The sequence below is a fragment of the Squalius cephalus genome (genome assembly GCF_949319135.1).
Source record: "Squalius cephalus genome assembly, contig: scaffold_37, whole genome shotgun sequence".
Lineage (NCBI taxonomy): Eukaryota > Metazoa > Chordata > Actinopteri > Cypriniformes > Leuciscidae > Squalius > Squalius cephalus.
In genome coordinates this window covers 1544055-1561413 of record NW_027645811.1, presented here as the reverse complement: position 1 = coordinate 1561413, position 17359 = coordinate 1544055, and the positions used below count along the sequence as shown (strand labels likewise).

The 17359-nt window shown below is 41.3% G+C and overlaps 1 protein-coding gene and 1 long non-coding RNA gene across 3 annotated transcripts in view; both read right to left on the bottom strand.

The window, feature by feature from the left end:
* Positions 1 to 17359, bottom strand: part of LOC307154205 — a 252368-nt gene that overhangs the window by 11521 nt on the left and 223488 nt on the right. The window lies entirely within an intron of this gene.
* The window catches only part of rps6kc1 (ribosomal protein S6 kinase polypeptide 1), a 214947-nt gene continuing 200539 nt past the window's right edge, over positions 2952 to 17359 (bottom strand). For both annotated transcript variants that reach the window (XM_079898971.1, XM_079898972.1), the window contains exons 13-16: positions 8835 to 8917; positions 8529 to 8624; positions 7528 to 8373; positions 2952 to 6109 (exon numbers count right to left, since the gene is read on the bottom strand). In XM_079898971.1, coding sequence (XP_079755097.1) covers positions 8272 to 8373; positions 8529 to 8624; positions 8835 to 8917 — 281 coding nt within the window. In that variant the 3' untranslated portion in view covers positions 2952 to 6109; positions 7528 to 8271. The remainder of the gene's footprint in view (positions 6110 to 7527; positions 8374 to 8528; positions 8625 to 8834; positions 8918 to 17359) is intronic.

Below are 17359 nucleotides of genomic sequence, written 5' to 3'. Positions count from 1 at the left end.
CACTTTACTACTAGCGATTAAAGGGACCCAGAATGCCACCCATGCACACCACTGGACTAAAGGTTTAGCCATAACAGCCCGACCGCGAATATTGACTCTGTGGAGCTACCGACGAACGAACAGTTTTGGTGGAAACAGGAGAATCGAGGTGCACATATCATTCTTCAGTGTGTTGGGCAGTTTTGGTTTTATGTTTTTGGATACAATCCGGGTTAGTACCTGTTAGTAGCTTCCTCTTGTGTCAACAGTTACTCCTGTTGGATGTGGTTCATCCTACGTGGTGGTTTGCCGACATTACCCTGGATCCAATAGCTCTCTATACAGTACAAAGACTTGCTCTCCTGGTGACAGATGAGCAAGCGAAACGCTTACCAACAATTTGTCCTCTTTTGAACTCTTGATATGTCTCTCATTATTTTGTGTGGATTGCAAAATATTCAAACTTCGCACTCTACTCTTACTGATGGAATGTAAAATTAGTAAAGAATAGCCACCAGGCCACGAGAGAAAAATATGAGAGTACTGATATTATAATTGCTACTTAATTGATAATCTATGATAAATGGTCTTGGTAATAAGACTTGGTATGCCAGTTTATTCAAATGTTAATGGTACATTGTACATGTTTTACTGAAATGTTGAATGAGTTGTAAATTGAATGTTATGCAGTTACGAGTTGATATTTAAGAAAGTAATGTTACTAAGGATAATTTCAGCTTTGTTTTTGCAAGGCCAGATTTGTGTGTGTGTGTGTGTTGTTTCCTTTCATTTCATCTTTGGTCTTCTTCGAGAGGGGGAAATAAAAGAGTAACTTTTGTGGAAAAAGTCTTCTCATTATTGTAAGAAATCACGGAGTTCCAGATGCCAAAACCGCCAGATGAAAAAAAGACTTTATTGCTGGAGACAATAAAGCGATACCTGCAGAACATCTAACAACCCCAGTTAAGACTCTCACTTTTATAGTTTCTTACACCTCGCGCCCAACTTTGCTCGGCCAATGAGCATTCATTAGGTCATTTTTAATTACTGTTTACTAGTGATCGACCGATATATCGGTCGGCCGATAAATCGGGCCGATATTTGCGGGTTTGACGTGTATCGGCATCGGCCGCTGCTACTGCGTTCGCCGATAGTTTTTTCCCGGCATTATTTACAGACAGGCGTCCGCAGGCAGCTCTGTTGCTGGAGACGCTGCAGTTCAGTGCAGCCCATGCACTGCCCCTCCCCTGCCCCTCCCACACAGTGCTGGAAGCCTCTTCAAGACAACGGCAAGTTTTAAACTTTCAAAGCATCTTTTAACTGTTTGTCTTAGCTGAAATATTGCCATACACTTTGAAAGTGGAAACACGTTGCTCTATATGTGCGTGCAACTAAGCAAGTTTGTGGGTCCAAATGGAAAACGCGAATGCCGAATGCCTCATCTATAAAACTGCTTGTCATTGTATTTAGGGAGCTGCAAATAGCTAAGTTTTGAGGCTATCCATATGCATACGGCAGCTGTTACGAACACTGGTCATAGGATTAAATAATGCTGACGTTGTTCCGTGATTCCGTGATATTTGTGGGAGTTTTATTCAGCGACCACCTGGCTGAGGTTTGGACGTGTGCTCATAAAAGAAGCGACGCGGTTGTGACACGCATGCGATGCAGCGCGCTCGTTTGTCCAGGCGCTCCTATGCTGTGGTGAGATGAAAACATCTCAACTTTTCAGAATGCCGCAAGCGCACGCAGGTCATGTGACAAAAAACAACTGACCTTTCCATGACAACATCGAAAGCTCGGCCGAACAGCTGATCATAGCTGGACAGGGCGGGTTTTTATTTCTCATCTCCATAAATATATGTAGTCGTAAAGGGCTAGAAATAAATTAATCCTTACTTCTTCGTCATCATGGAGAGCGCAGTTCATGGTTGCATAGCAACGACCGACGTTTATTATGCCGCTTGCTTGTTGCTACTGTGTGCAATAGTGTAATTATTTTATTTATGCTTAAATATTTATTTTCAGAATTTGAATTATGCTTAAATATTTATTTTCAGTATTTTCAGCACAGAACTTTTTTTTTTTACTTGTTCTACCTCACGTTTTTAATATTTGTCAAATATATATATTTTTTTTAAATTCAATAAATGTTCCTTTTTTAAATTGAGACTTGTAACATTTGTTATCATCATTGTGTCATTTTTATGATGTAAATTGAGTGAGCAAAAGCAGTATCGGCTCCAAATATCGGCCCAAGAAAATCAGCAGCCCTTATCGGTCATCGGCTAAGGCTGATGGAAAAAAAAAAACGGTATCGGCATGGACACTAAAAAATCCATATTGGTCGATCCCTACTGTTTACCCATCCTCCCCAATCATTCATCTCTTTTCTTGACTCCATTCCTATTAGTGGAGAGCAATCACCTGGTTTATCATCAAAGCAACATATATATATATATATATATATATATATATATATATATAAACTATTTTACAGTGTCATTTGCATCAGTGCGCTAGATATATGGATATTCATATAAAAAAATCTGATATTCCATTTTTGTCTGGTGCAGCTGGCTGGGTGTTTTGCTCAGAGCTGCTGAAGTGAGACATAGTGAACTCTGTGACCTGAGGCCTTCTCTGAGTTTTACACTACAGGCACATCAAGAAATACACTAAATATCCCAATAAAGAACTGGGGTCCGTTCTTCGTACGTCGCTAACTCACTTAGCTGGATTTGATTGTTGGCGATTTGGCATGATCTTGGATTGTTTGGTTCTTCAACGCTCATCCTGGACTTGCTGTCATAGCAACAGGTGCGCAATCTTAAACCTGCTCGGGAGCAGGCTTATTTCATGTTAACAGGATTAGATCCCGCCTTCATAAGCGGAGCTGATACGGGAAGTCCAGCGCAGCGCGATAGTGCACTTTCTTTCTGAGATATATATTTTTTCTCGTGATTCGTGAGATTGTCGTTTTTTTGTCGCTTTTCTGTTTAAAAAACAGTTTGTTTTTTTTGTGGCATTTCCAAGCCACTTAAGACCCAATGTTGTAAAGCAGTTTTTTTTTTTTTAAGGCTATCATAATTTTTTATGAAGATCATACAATCATGACCATGCCGATTACAGATATGTCACTCAGGCTTCACTAACGTGATTGGTACCATAGACTATAGGCTACCATAGACTGCCATCAAGGCCTCAATGAAGGGGATTATGTGAACAGAAAGGGGGTTCACAATGTAAATGTGCAGCCCAGTTACTATTATGATTCTTAATATTCCAGATTAGTAATATTATATCAAATAAAAAAAGGCAGTTGACTAAAATCTTCCATATCACAAATGTGAAAGCAAAATGGCCAGGATCTGTGCATGACTTAAGAATTTTCAGAGATTCACATTTATGCACATTATTTGAAAGTGGTAAGAAAAGTTCCACAATTAAATATCAAGCTCACTGTATTACATACACTTATGCTGATCCTAACAGAACTGCATTTAGGTGATTATGACATGTTTTATGACCCCATTCCCTGACCCAAACCAGTTACAATGCAGCTCCAGGACAAGGGCACACAATGAAATGAACTTTGGCTAACTAAAGGGAAGATTTCAGTGTCTGAAAAGTCTGAGGGGTTGCACACCTGACAGGGCCTGTGACATTGTTGCATGTGCCATATTACACAACATTGCCAAAAAAAAAAAAAAAACTTTTCATTAAATGTTTAATAAAAGACAAATATGCTTAGTTCCTTGAGTTTTATTTCAATTGTTCTTTGTAAAGAAAAGCCAGTGGTCAAGTGCCTGCAACAAGAGATATTAGACACATGCCTCATGCAACAAATAAAAAGGAAAAGTTGGCTATACACTGCCCACCTGTAGGCCTATGTCTCATCTGTCTGTGCAGACTCTTCTGTAGGCCTTTCTGTAGATGTGGAATCCTCCAACGTATATTGCAGCCATAAAGCATACAAGTATAAATTAAGTAAAGTTATTTATGCACCTGCAGGTAGGCTAGTTCCATATGGTATGGTATATGACAGTTATCTCAGAGGGTTTATTCACTGTCCAGTGCAATGTAAACAAATGGACATTACAAAGTCTTATATTTTCTTTCCTTTGGAAATTTAGAAAATGTCCACTTACTGCTCATATTTCAGTCACTTGGGAACAGATACAAGTGTTGGTGTATTATGTAAAAGTGCACAAAAGAGGAAAACACAATGTCATTACAATTAACTACACTGGGGGAAAATGTGATCAATAAGTCATGGCAAAATATTTTTACATTAACATAAGTTTATCAGTTTTCACTTTCACAAGTCAAACCAATTCATCATTACTCAAGATTTAACAGTTTAAATGACTATACAGCCTTAATTTAATGCAGCAAAAAATATTTTACAGTGTAGGCTACTAAGATCTTTTCTATTTTTTTCTCAGCCTTTTTCTTGGTTGCTTTTATAAACAGAACACCATTTATTTAACAGTGCATTTTATAAAAGAGACTATAATATAACAAAAAATTACCATTATGTAGAATATTTTTGTACTTCACTTTTATTTGTTCCCATGTTCTAGTATGGTGACTGACATTACAATGCACAAAGTAATTATGCAATTATTAAAATACAAAAATATAGGCTAATAAGTGATAAAAACATCTAACATGGCCACTTCTAACGGATTTAAATTGTCTGCTACTTTTTGCCAGCCCTCTCTCCTGGCTTTTGCAGACTTTGAGGTGTTCCCTGGCGTTTTGATTAAACATTAAAATTCCGAATAAACTTCGACTATTTTCGACCACGCTGAGCAGCCAATAGCAGCGTTGCTGATCAATGTTTCTACTATCGATACATATCCCCTTTTAACCAGCGCATGAACGCGCAATTCTCTCAGATAACTCAATCCAGCGATACTAATCATATCCGGCAAGTGTGTTCGAAGAACCGAGTTAGCCAGATCATGATTCGCACGATGATATCATCTTGGATGTCATTTGATCTCGGATGTAATAAGCAACGTACGAAGAACGGGCCCCTGAATCTATAATCTATGGAAGTTTAACGTTTTGAATGGAATTATGGAAATAAATAAACTTTTCCATGATATTCTAATTTTTTGGAAAGGGTCTGTATTAATGATTAAACTGAAATCTTAAACTTGAAGTTAAACTACAGGGTCAAATTAGTACTTAAAGTTCCATGAATTATATAATCTTAGATGTGAATTTCAGATAACCCTTCTTTTTCCAGTGATATTCCTCTGACTTTTTCTCTTTTGTAATGTTGCTCAGCCATCTCTCTTCCCCACTGATGATTGGCTAGAAGTGTTGTGGTGCTCGGTTCGATCCACTTTCAACAGTGTTTCTCAGAAATCACTTGCTGCACCCTTTAATGTAACACAAAGTTAACTGATTCACAAGTGCTTTTTAAAATAGCTCTCCATTTCATTGAGCTCCATAGTTGTATTTGTCTGCAAGAATATGAACCATCCTTGAGAAAGTAAAACATCAAGTGAAAGAACCAATAAGGTCTTAATAAATAAGCTCTTAATCTTAATAAGCGTTTAATAAATAGAGCATTAGATGGGTTAGTGAAGAATATGTAGTGACGTAATGATAAATGTGATCAATTTAAATCAAGCAATCACATCAAATGTGTTTTAGCCCATGCTAGAGATGTTCATGCAATGAAATTTGCCAGCTTATTTTTATAAAACACACTAAATTAAACACACCCATACACAAGCAGTTGGATTTATATACAGTTACATATAGTAGTGGTTCCAAACCCTGGTCCTGGAGGATCCCCAACTCTACACATTTTGGATGTCTCTCTAATCTGACACAACCATTTCAGGTCAGTCACCTTTATTTATATAGCGCTTTAAGGCCAATGACAGTTATTTTTCATAAAATGCTAAATCCAACGGCCAACCAGTTTGCTTGTGTTTATTGCCGTTTGTCTTTGAACTGGCCTTTATACAATACAGATTATTTCAAAGCAGCTTTACAGTGATAATCAGAAAAATTATGCATTTCGGCTATTGTTCAGATGAAGTCAGTTCAGTGTTGATTCAGTTCCGTTGTAAAGATCCTCAATTCTTAAATGAGTTCCTTTCATCTATACGACAATTCACCATGACGTCACAACAGTAATAGACGTTCTTCCGGGTGGCAAAAGCCGAAGCGTTCCTATGACAGCGCTAGTAAATTGCTTGGAAGGGAGACCCACCGTCGACAGTAAAAATGTAATAAAAATTTTTTTTTTTTTAATATAATGCATTTTTTTATCATAATAACAACTGTGTTTAATGATATAAGTAAAAAATATAATAAATATGTAATATAGTAGGCCTACACATAATTAGCAAAATACTCTCTATAGCTCTTTTTTCTAGCCAAAATAACGTGCTATAAGTTATATCATGGTCATTAAATGGCTTTCCTGAGGTAAATGTTATGTGACAATTGTTCTCCAGCTGTTATATCGACCTTTGCGCGGTTGAAAAACACTGATTGGTCGATATTATGTATGAGGAATATACATTTAGGAAGTTGCGTGAGAAAATGGATGTGTAGTGAGAGCGTGTGAAAAGTGACAATTGTATGAGGCGCCACGTAGGATTCAAATCAAACTTCGCTTATCAATACATACATAACACAATACAATTATAAATTACTCGCATATACATTTATTGGATGTTCAAAATACATATATGAAATACTCGTGCACACTAATATGAAATTCATACCAATACATATGTTAGTAATGAATGCTTGTGAATAACTTGCATATAGGCTACATATAAACTTGACGCACGCATACACCAGGTGTATACACCTATACACCTACTAAACTTCCATGCATATACACCTATAAACACTCGTCTCGCACATACATATACACTCGCAGCACGCAGACACACCTATAAACACTCGCACATACATATAAACTCGATGCGCATACACATCCATAAAACACTCGCGCATACAAAATAAAACGTGGATGCATGCTTTAGTTGTGTAGGCTATGCGAGTATTTATAGGTGTATGCTTGCGTCAAGTTTATATGCAATATTCACAAGTGTATATGCATTCATTACTAACATTGGTATGAATTTCATATTAGTGTGCACGTGTATTTCATATGTATTTTGAACATCCAATAGTATAGCCTACATGTATATGCGGGTAATTTATAGGTGTATATGCACGTGTGTTATGTATTGATAACCGAAGTTTGATTTAAATCCTACGTGGCGCCTCATACAATTGCGTGAGTCTCACGGTCAGTCGCTATAACCTCCTCACCCACAGGAAATCGATAAAACCCTACACCTTTTGCTGTATATCTGGCAGCGCAACCCCAAACACAACACGTTTTCATCATCGTTTCAACTTTGATCAACAACAATGTTTTTAACTATGTAACTGTTGCAGTCGCCAGCTGGATCTCTTCAGTTAGTCAGTGGAAGCCGCTCGCATTCTGCCACCCGGAAGTTACTCGGCGCCTATTGTTTACAAACATTCTGAAAAGGCCTATAAAGCAGTTCTGTAGAAAACAGTGATGTACTCTGGTAATCCAGGACCAGGTTTAGGAACCACGTTTAGGCTGCATCAGAAATCGCATACTTTTCTACTATATAGTAGGCAAAAAACAGTATGCGACAAAAGTAGTATGTAAGAATTCACAGTACTCAGAAGAGTAGGCAAAAAGTACCTGGATGACCTACTTCTTCTGGCGAGATTCTGAAGTGTGCATATGACACTTTACTATCCCATGAGGCCACGGGAGAGGATTTATGAATGGCAGTGAAGCAACACAACTGACACTGGTAGGTCAAATGATAATGAGAACATGGCAAATGTAGTATGTCCTTATTGCATTCACACTACACAGTGGCAGTGAAGTAATTACTTGTTCAAAATAAGTACATACTCAAGAGAGTATGCGATTTCAGACGAAGCCATAGTATTGATAGTTCTCATCTGATATGGACCGGGACACATCCTCAAACTCTTCATATTATTTCAAGTGGCTCTTGAATCTTAATTGCTAACCCTGGTTTAAACAAATGGTTTTTTTTTTTTTTCAAAAACAGTAACATCCATTTTCCTCTCACTGCTATAGACTTCCTCACTCAACAGTGAGCTTTGGCCATTTGTAGGCAAGAGTATTTGTGAAATAAATGTGTCCTGCAGCATTTATGACATTGTTTTTGTACATATAGACACATCTCAGACAGTTTAAATCTTTCATCTCATAGTAAAGCATCTGATAGTTCAATTGGTCCAGTTCACATGAGAAAAGAAAGGATGAGCCTTAATATCCTCCACACCGGCTACTCCCGCGCCAAGCCGCTCCACTGGATTATACTGCAACAACTACAGACAGACCAACACAGAGAAAGAGAGAGAGAGATCATTACAGTCAGACTATTTCTTTTAGGCAATAGCTTGAGCCTTGCCCAACCACTTCTGTCACTGTGTCCTCTCACTTCTGGTTGCATATATAATTTTTCCACCATGGTAATATGTACCTGTTCCAGCAGAGAGCGCGCCTCCTCCGACACAAACTCTGGGATGTTTAGGGATGAGTGTCTACCAATGCCAGCAGGATGACACTGATATAGAGACTAAACACACACAGCAAACTACACATGAACAACAACAAACTTAAACAATAATAGTGTTAACCTTTAACATTAAGCTGTTGAAATTACATGAAAATACAATTATACCAATACAATTATCCCTCCAATATAATTTTCCACACTCAATCCAATGCATACATTCTTTTTTAAAATTATTCACTGAAAATTATTCAAGTGTTGAAATACTCCTACCTTTCCAACTATGAGCTCAAATAAAAGGGCTCCCAAACTCCACCAATCACACGCTAGCGTCTCCTCACAGATTCCGCCCACTTCTACATGCCAGAGAGAAAGAGAAGTTATCGTAAGTGCAACAAAATATTCAAAAGATGTGTAATAGGTGTAATAATGTTAACTCATAAACCAACCAAATAAGTAAAGTAGCTTTATTGCTACTCCTCATCAACAGCGCATAAATAATTAGCACAATCAATCGACATTACCTTATGAGGCAATAAAGCTCCTACTTGTGAGTCAAGAAGTTATTACGACGTCACCATGCTGATAGAAAACAAAATACGGAAGGACTCAAATCCAAACAAATACTAAACATAAAAAAAAACAAAAAAACAACAACCAACCAAATGCTCTTGTTTCTGTTGTACCAGTGGATAATCTTAAATGTATAAACATTCATATGATTTATGCATGGTACATGAAAAAAAGGAATTAAATTACAATATAGCTGCAAGCAGCAATTATCGGGGCCAAGCACAAGCAGATGACAGGATAAAATTTTGGTGAAAATCGGACAAATGGTCTAGGAGCAGTTCGAAAAAGTAGGTTTTGAATGAAAATCAAGATGGCGGACAGGAAGTTTGGCCAAAAAAGGAAAACTTGGTATCTATGTTCTTGGCTTGACCCAAGGAATCTATTAAGACCGGTGGCATTTCAATAGGCAGATTTATTTGAAAGTTATTAGCATTTTTAGACATTTTGTTATAACTTTATAATGTTCTGAATTTTGTAATATTACACCAATGCATTTGTTTAGTATAGCATTTTATTTCATAAAACTGTATTGAAGTCAATGGGAATTTCATGTTTTGTTCTATTATAGCGCCACCAAGAGGCTCAGTCCCACCATTTTTTGTATGTGTCTTCAGAGTGAGCTCATACATATGTGTGTCAATTTTGGTGAAAATATCTCAATTCGCTTCGGAGTTATAGGCATTTATATGAAAAAACACGTAAAAAATGACTGACACATGACTTTGTTTGGATTTTACTACCCTTTACTATCAATATTTTCGTATTTGGGCATTAGCGTATAGCTATCGACCTATGTTTCCAAACTTCTGACGGTGGTTTCGTCTCGATCGGACTAGCGGTTTCGAAGATATAGCGTAATGTTTTTTAAGCGCTAAATCACAACGCTACATAAACCGTAAGGCGAAACCTAACATGTTTGGTATCGTTGGACTTGGCAAGGATTCAGGAGTCTAATGAGATGAGTCTCGTAAAAATAAGTCGACCACACCCAACGTTATAAGCATTTGAAAGCATTTGGAAAACAAAAATCACCACTAGGTGGCGCTGTTTCGAAACTTCTCACGCTCCTTCAGGACATTGTGCTGATGACCCATACCAAGTTTCGTAACGATATGTTCATGCGATCATAAAATACAGCATTTTAGCACATAATTCAAAATGGCCGACAGCCAAAATGGCTGATCTGGGAAAAATGGATATCAGTCGACTCAACATGACGCCCTGAATCTAACGAGACCACTTTTATGATTTTTGGACAAACCATTCAGAAGTTATAAGCAAAAATATGCATTTTTCATATCTCCGGACCAGTAGGTGGCGCTGCGCCGAAATGCAGCATGTAGCCTCAGGTCATGCTTGTGATGATATGTACCAAGATTGGTCTGAATACGATAAAGCGTTGCGGAGATACAGGCTTGTGTCTGTTTTTGCACTCGCTACGTAAAATTTGTTTGCGCGGTATTCGAGAATGATTTGACGAATCAACACGAATTGCATAACTTTTTGTCGGCATGGTCTGAAGATGATCTGATTCAATTTTCGTGGAAATTGGAGGAACGGCCTAGGAGGAGTTCGAAAAAGTAGGTTTTTTGATAAATTCAAAATGGCGGAAAAATTATAATGACGTCATATGGTGCAATCGAATCGTCATGAGCTCAGAAATCAGAGGAAAAAAAAATTTGTTTCTAGCCCTTGTGGTTCAAAAGTTATTAGCATAAACATGACTACAACTTTGGACAGTTGGTGGCGCTAGAGGGAATGACTTAGACACACCAAAATTGGTGTATTTAATGTTGGGACTGTCCTCTATCAGAATGTCAAACCATTACAACTTTCCCGCAATCGGTTCTATGGGCTGCCACAGACTCCCAGTCGGAAGAAGGAAGAATAATAATAATAAATATAGCTGCAAGCAGCCATTACCGGGGCCAAGCAGAATAAGACGACAAGACATGCCAACATGTCTGAAAGTGTCAGACCAATTGCAACAATGAGCAATTAAAGACATTTAAAAAGGATTATAGGCAAAATGCCTGAAATATCAGAGAAACAGTAATTAAAAATATGATTTAATGGATTATCACTTTCGACCAATAGGTGGCACAGTTACAAAACTGATGTGATGTGGTCAGAGTGAAGTGACAATGACACATACAAAGATCGGTGTCAATATGTCAAGGCATTGCAGAGATAAAGCCTGAATAGTGCTATTAGCATCATGCCTCAACTTTGCTGCTGCGCTATACGAAAACGGTTTCGTCTATCGACACGAAATCCATAACTTTTAGTCAACACAGTCTGGAGATGATACGATTCGATTTTGGTGAAAATCGGACAAACGGTCTAGGAGGAGTTCGAAAAAGTAGGTTTTGATTTGAAATCAAGATGGCGGACAGGAAGTTCGGCCAAATAAGGAAAACTCGGTATCTATGTTTTCGGCTTGACCCAAGGAATCTATTAAGATAAGTGGCATTTCAATAGCCAGATTTATTCAAAAGTTATTAGCCTTTTTGGAAATTTTGTTATAACTTTTGACCACTAGATGGCGCTGTTTCAAAATATTTTGAGTACCTTCAGGGGATGGTGTTGTTGGCATATTCTGAGTTTCGTAATATTACACCAATGCATTTGTTTAGTATAGCATTTTATTTCACAAAACTGTATTGAAGTCAATGGGAATTTCATGTTTTGTTCTATTATAGCGCCACCAAGAGGCTCAGTCCCACAATTTTTTTATGTGTCCTCAGAGTGAGCCCATACATATGTGTGTCAATTTTGGTGAATATATCTCAATTCGCTTCGGAGTTATAGACATTTATATGAAAAAACACGTAAAAAATTACTGACACATGACTTTGATTGAATTTTACTACCCCTTACAATCAATATTTTCGTATTTGGGCATTGGCGTTTAGCTATCGACCTATGTTTCCAAACTTCTGACGGTGGTTTCGTCTCGATCGGACAACCGGTTTCGAAGATATAGCCAAATGTTTTTTAAGCGCTAAATCACAATGCTACGCAAACCGTAAGGCGAAACCTAGCATGTTTGGTATTGTTGGACTCGGCAAGGATTCAGGAGTCTAAAGAGATGAGTTTCATGAAAAAAAGTCGACCACCGTCGAGGTGGCGCTGTTTCGAAACTTATCACGCTCCTTCAGGACATTGTGCTGATGACCCATACCAAGTTTCGTAACAATCCGTTCATGCGTTCTTAAAATACAGCATTTTAGCACAAAATTCAAGTCAAAATGGCCAATATGGTAAAATTGGATATCAGTCGACTCGGCATGTTGCCCTGAATCTAACGAGACCAATTTTATGATTTTTGGACAAACTGTTCAGAAGTTATAAGCAAAAAGAGCAATTTTTCATATCTCCGGACCAGTAGGTGGCGCTGCGCCGAAACGCAGCATGTAGCCTCAGGTCATGCTTGTGATGACATGTACCAAGTTTGGTCTGAATACGATAAACCGTTGCGGAGATACAGCCTTACGACTGTTTTTGCAAGCGCTACGTAAAATTTGTTCGAGCGTTTATTGAAAACGGTTTGACGAATCAACAAGATTTTAATAACTTTTTGTCACCACTGCCTGAAGATGATCTGGTTCAATTTTCGTGCAAATCGGACAAACCGTCTAGGACGAGTTCGAAAAAGTAGATTTTTTGGAAAATTCTAAATGGCGGCCATGTTTTTATGACGGAAAATGACGATATAGGGTGCATCGAATCGGCATGAGCTCAGGAATCAGAGAAAAAAATAATTTTGTTGATTGGCCTTACGGTTCAAAAGTTATTAGCAAAATAAAAGTGAAACTTTGGACAGGTGGTGGCGCTAGAGGGAATGACTTAGAAACACCAAAATTGATGTATTTAATGTTGGGACTGTCCTCTATCAGAATGTCAAACCAAAACAACTTTCCCACAATCGGTTCTATGGGCTGCCATAGACGCCCAGTCGGAAGAAATAACAGAATAATAATAATAAGAACCGGAACAGATACAATAGGTGCCTCCGCACCTCCGGTGCTTGGCCCCTAATAATAATAATAACGGGAACAGATACAATAGGTGCCTCCGCACCTTCGGTGCTTGGCCCCTAATAATAATAATAATAAGAACGGGAACAGATACAATAGGTGCCTCCGCACCTTCGGTGCTTGGCCCCTAATAATAAGAACGCGAACGGATACAATAGGTGCCTCCGCACCTTCGGTGCTTGGCCCCTAATAATAAGAACGGGAACAGATACAATAGGTGCCTCCGCACCTTCGGTGCTTGGCCCCTAATAATAAGAATAATAAGAAATCTAACGGATACAATAGGTGCCTCCGCACCTTCGGTGCTTGGCCCCTAATAATAAGAACCGGAACAAATACAATAGGTGCCTCCGCACCTTCGGTGCTTGGCCCCTAATAATAAAAATCAGCACAATTACAATAGGGTTTCAGCACTTCGTGCTTGAACCCCTAATAATAATAAATCTAACGGATACAATAGGTGCCTCCGCACCTTCGGTGCTTGGCCCCTAATAATAATAATAATAAATCTAACGGATACAATAGGTGCCTCCACACCTTCGGTGCTTGGCCCCTAATAATAATAATAAGAAGAACCGGAACAAAAACAATAGGTGCCTCCGCACCTTCGGTGCTTGGCCCCTAATAATAAGAACCGGAACAAAAACAATAGGTGCCTCCGCACCTTCGGTGCTTGGCCCCTAATAATAATAAGAACGCGAACAGAAACAATAGGTGCCTCCGCACCTTCGGTGCTTGGCCCCTAATAATAAGAATGGGAACAGAAACAATAGGTGCCTCCGCACCTTCGGTGCTTGGCCCCTAATAATAATAATAATAAGAACCGGAACAGATACAATAGGTGCCTCCGCACCTTCGGTGCTTGGCCCCTAATAATAATAAGAAGAACCGGAACAAAAACAATAGGTGCCTCCGCACCTTCGGTGCTTGGCCCCTAATAATAAGAACCGGAACAAAAACAATAGGTGCCTCCGCACCTTCGGTGCTTGGCCCCTAATAATAATAAGAACGCGAACAGAAACAATAGGTGCCTCCGCACCTTCGGTGCTTGGCCCCTAATAATAATAAGAACGGGAACGAAAACAATAGGTGCCTGGCGCCCCTTAGGGAAGTCATTTCAAACAGGGTCCAGGGCGCCACTCAAATGACGCGAAGTGGGACGCACTTCGTGGACGCTGCGCAGCGCCCCCTAGACGATTTTTGGGGGGCCCCGTGACGCCCCTTCCCGAAAGGGGCCGTCCCCAAGGTCCCCTGAGAGGCGGTGCCAAGACTCTAGACCCCCCAGGGGCCATATGGGAGGGGCCATAAGTTACCTCCCCAAAACCGCAGTTCGGGCATCCGCCACCAGGTGGCTCACCGACATCCCACCCGCAGCCTATTCGACGGGCGTCGAATAAGTTGGGGGTGGGCGTCCACGGAGTGCCTAAACGTCCCCCTTACAGCCTATTCACCCTTACAGGCTCCGCGCCATTGGCCGAAGTCACGGGGTGGGCGGGGCCGTCCACGGAGAGCCTATTTGTCCCCTTACAGCCTAAACGAAGCCAGGGGGCGGGGATCGATCCCGGAAACGCCCTCTGTCCACGGACAGCCTAAACGTCCCCCTTGCAGCCTATTCCCCGCCTCCGCGCCCCACGCCATTGGCCGAAGTCGCGGGGTGGGCGGGGACGTCCACGGAGAGCCTATTTGTCCCCTTCTAGCCTAAATGAAGCCAGGGGGCGGGGATCGATCCCGGAAACGCCCCCTGTCCACGGACAGCCTAAACGTCCCCCTTACAGCCTATTTCCCGCCCACCCGCCCCACGCCATTGGCCGAAGTCGCGGGGTGGGCGGTGCCGTCCACGGAGAGCCTATTTGTCCCCTTCCAGCCTATAATTCATTCCTTTTGTCCACGAAGTGCCTATGGTGTCCCCTGACAGCCTATTCTTCATCCATTTGTCCACGAAGTGCCTATTGTGTCCCCTGACAGCCTATTCTTCATCGGTTTGTCCACAAAGTGCCTATGATGTCCCCTAACAGCCTATTCTTCATCCCTAGGTCCACAAAGTGCCTACTGTGTCCCCTGACAGCCTATTCTTCATCGGTTTGTCCACTAAGTCCCTATGGTGTCCCCTGACAGCCTATTCTTCATCCCTTTGTCCACTAAGTGCATATGGTGTCCCCTGACAGCCTATTCTTCATCCCTTTGAATATTTTTTGTGGTCAAACCTACTGTACACCACTCAGGGGACACTGTACAACACACTGATGTACATTTCACCCATTAATTGTGCAAAATTTGCATAAAATCACACTGTCCACGGACAGCTCACAGGGGCCCTGTCAAATAGGTTGCAGGTGGGATGCCGCTTTTGACTTAGACATTTTCAGCATGTGAGTTTTAAGAAAGATACGTGTGAGTTTTAGGGTGATTGGCCACCTGTAACTAACTACAGTGCTTTTATGTGGTCAAACCTACTGTACACCACTCAGGGGACACTGTACAACACACTGATGTACATTTCACCCATTAATTGTGCAAAATTTGCATAAAATCACACTGTCCACGGACAGCTCACAGGGGCCCTGTCAAATAGGTTGCAGGTGGGATGCCGTTTTTGACCGGGCATAACTCCAGAAACAAGCCGACTTGGGGCTCCATACTCTGGGGTCATGGGGGGCCCAGGGGTACCTCCCCACACCCGGAGTTTGGAGCTCCAAGTCCGCTTGGTTTCTCAGATACACCCGGTCAAAGTTCCACAGGAAGTTGCCATATCTCTGGAATGGAGCCGACTTGGGGCTCCATACTCTGGGGTCATGGGGGGCCCAATGGTACCTCCCAATGCCCAGAGTGTGGAACTCTAATTCGGCTTGGTTCCCAAGATACACCCAGTCAAAGTCCCATCTTTGACCGGGCATAACTCCAAAACCAAGCCGACTTGGGGCTCCATACTCCCGGCTTGAGGGGGGCACATGGGTACCTCCCCACACCCGGAGTTTGGAGCTCAAAGTCGGCGTGCTTTCCGAGATACACCCGGTCAAAGCTGGACAGGAAGTGGCCGTATCTCGGAACTGGAAGGTCCCAGGAGCTGGGGACGGTGGGGTCAGAAGGGGCCCTAAGGGCCCTCCTCACGCCCGGAGTTTGGAGCTCCAACTCGGCTTAACTCCCAAGATACACCCGGTTATACATAAGGGACTTTTAGACAAAATGGTCGATATCTCGAAAAGGACGTGTCCCAGCGGTTCGTCCTTTGGGGTGGTGAGGGGCCCCTAGGGGCCCTCTAAGACCCCAGAGTCCCGAGCCTCTGGGACCCTTCCTTCTGAAGTGCACCCTTTCCTGTTGGGCCCCGTATCTCGGACCGTGGGGGCGCTAGAGCCTCGGGCTAGGGCCCGTTGGAGAGGGCCCCTCGGGGACCTACTTTGACCCGAGTTTGGTGTCGCTAGGCGGCCGGGTCCCCGAGTTATGGCCGTTCAAAGTTCCGAGCCCACCTGCAACTTATTCGACGGAGCCCCTGTACGCTGTCCGTGGACATTGCATTAAAAAGGTCATATTTCATAAATAAAGTGGTTACTTGTGGTCAAACCTACTGTACACCACTCAGGGGACACTGTACAACACACTGATGTACATTTCACCCATTAATTGTGCAAAATTTGCATAAAAACACACTGTCCACGGACAGCCTAAAGCGGCCCTGTCAAATAAGTTGCCGGTGGGATGTTTTGAAGTCCCATCTGTAACTTATTCGACAGGGCACCTGTAGGCTCCCCGTGGACATTGCATTAAAAGGTCATATTTCATAAATAAAGTGGTTACTTGTGGTTAAACCTACTGTACACCACTCAGGGGACACTGTACAAGACACTGATGTACATTTCACCCATTAATTGTGCAAAATTTGCATAAAATCACACTGTCCACGGACAGCTCACAGGGGCCCTGTCAAATAGGTTGCCGGTGGGATGTTTTGAAGTCCCATCTGTAACTTATTCGACAGGGCACCTGTAGGCTCCCCGTGGACATTGCATTAAAAGGTCATATTTCATAAATAAAGTGGTTACTTGTGGTCAAACCTACTGTACACCACTCAGGGGACACTGTACAACACACTGATGTACATTTCACCCATTAATTGTGCAAAATTTGCATAAAATCACACTGTCCACGGACAGCTCACAGGGGCCCTGTCAAATAGGTTGCAGGTGGGAT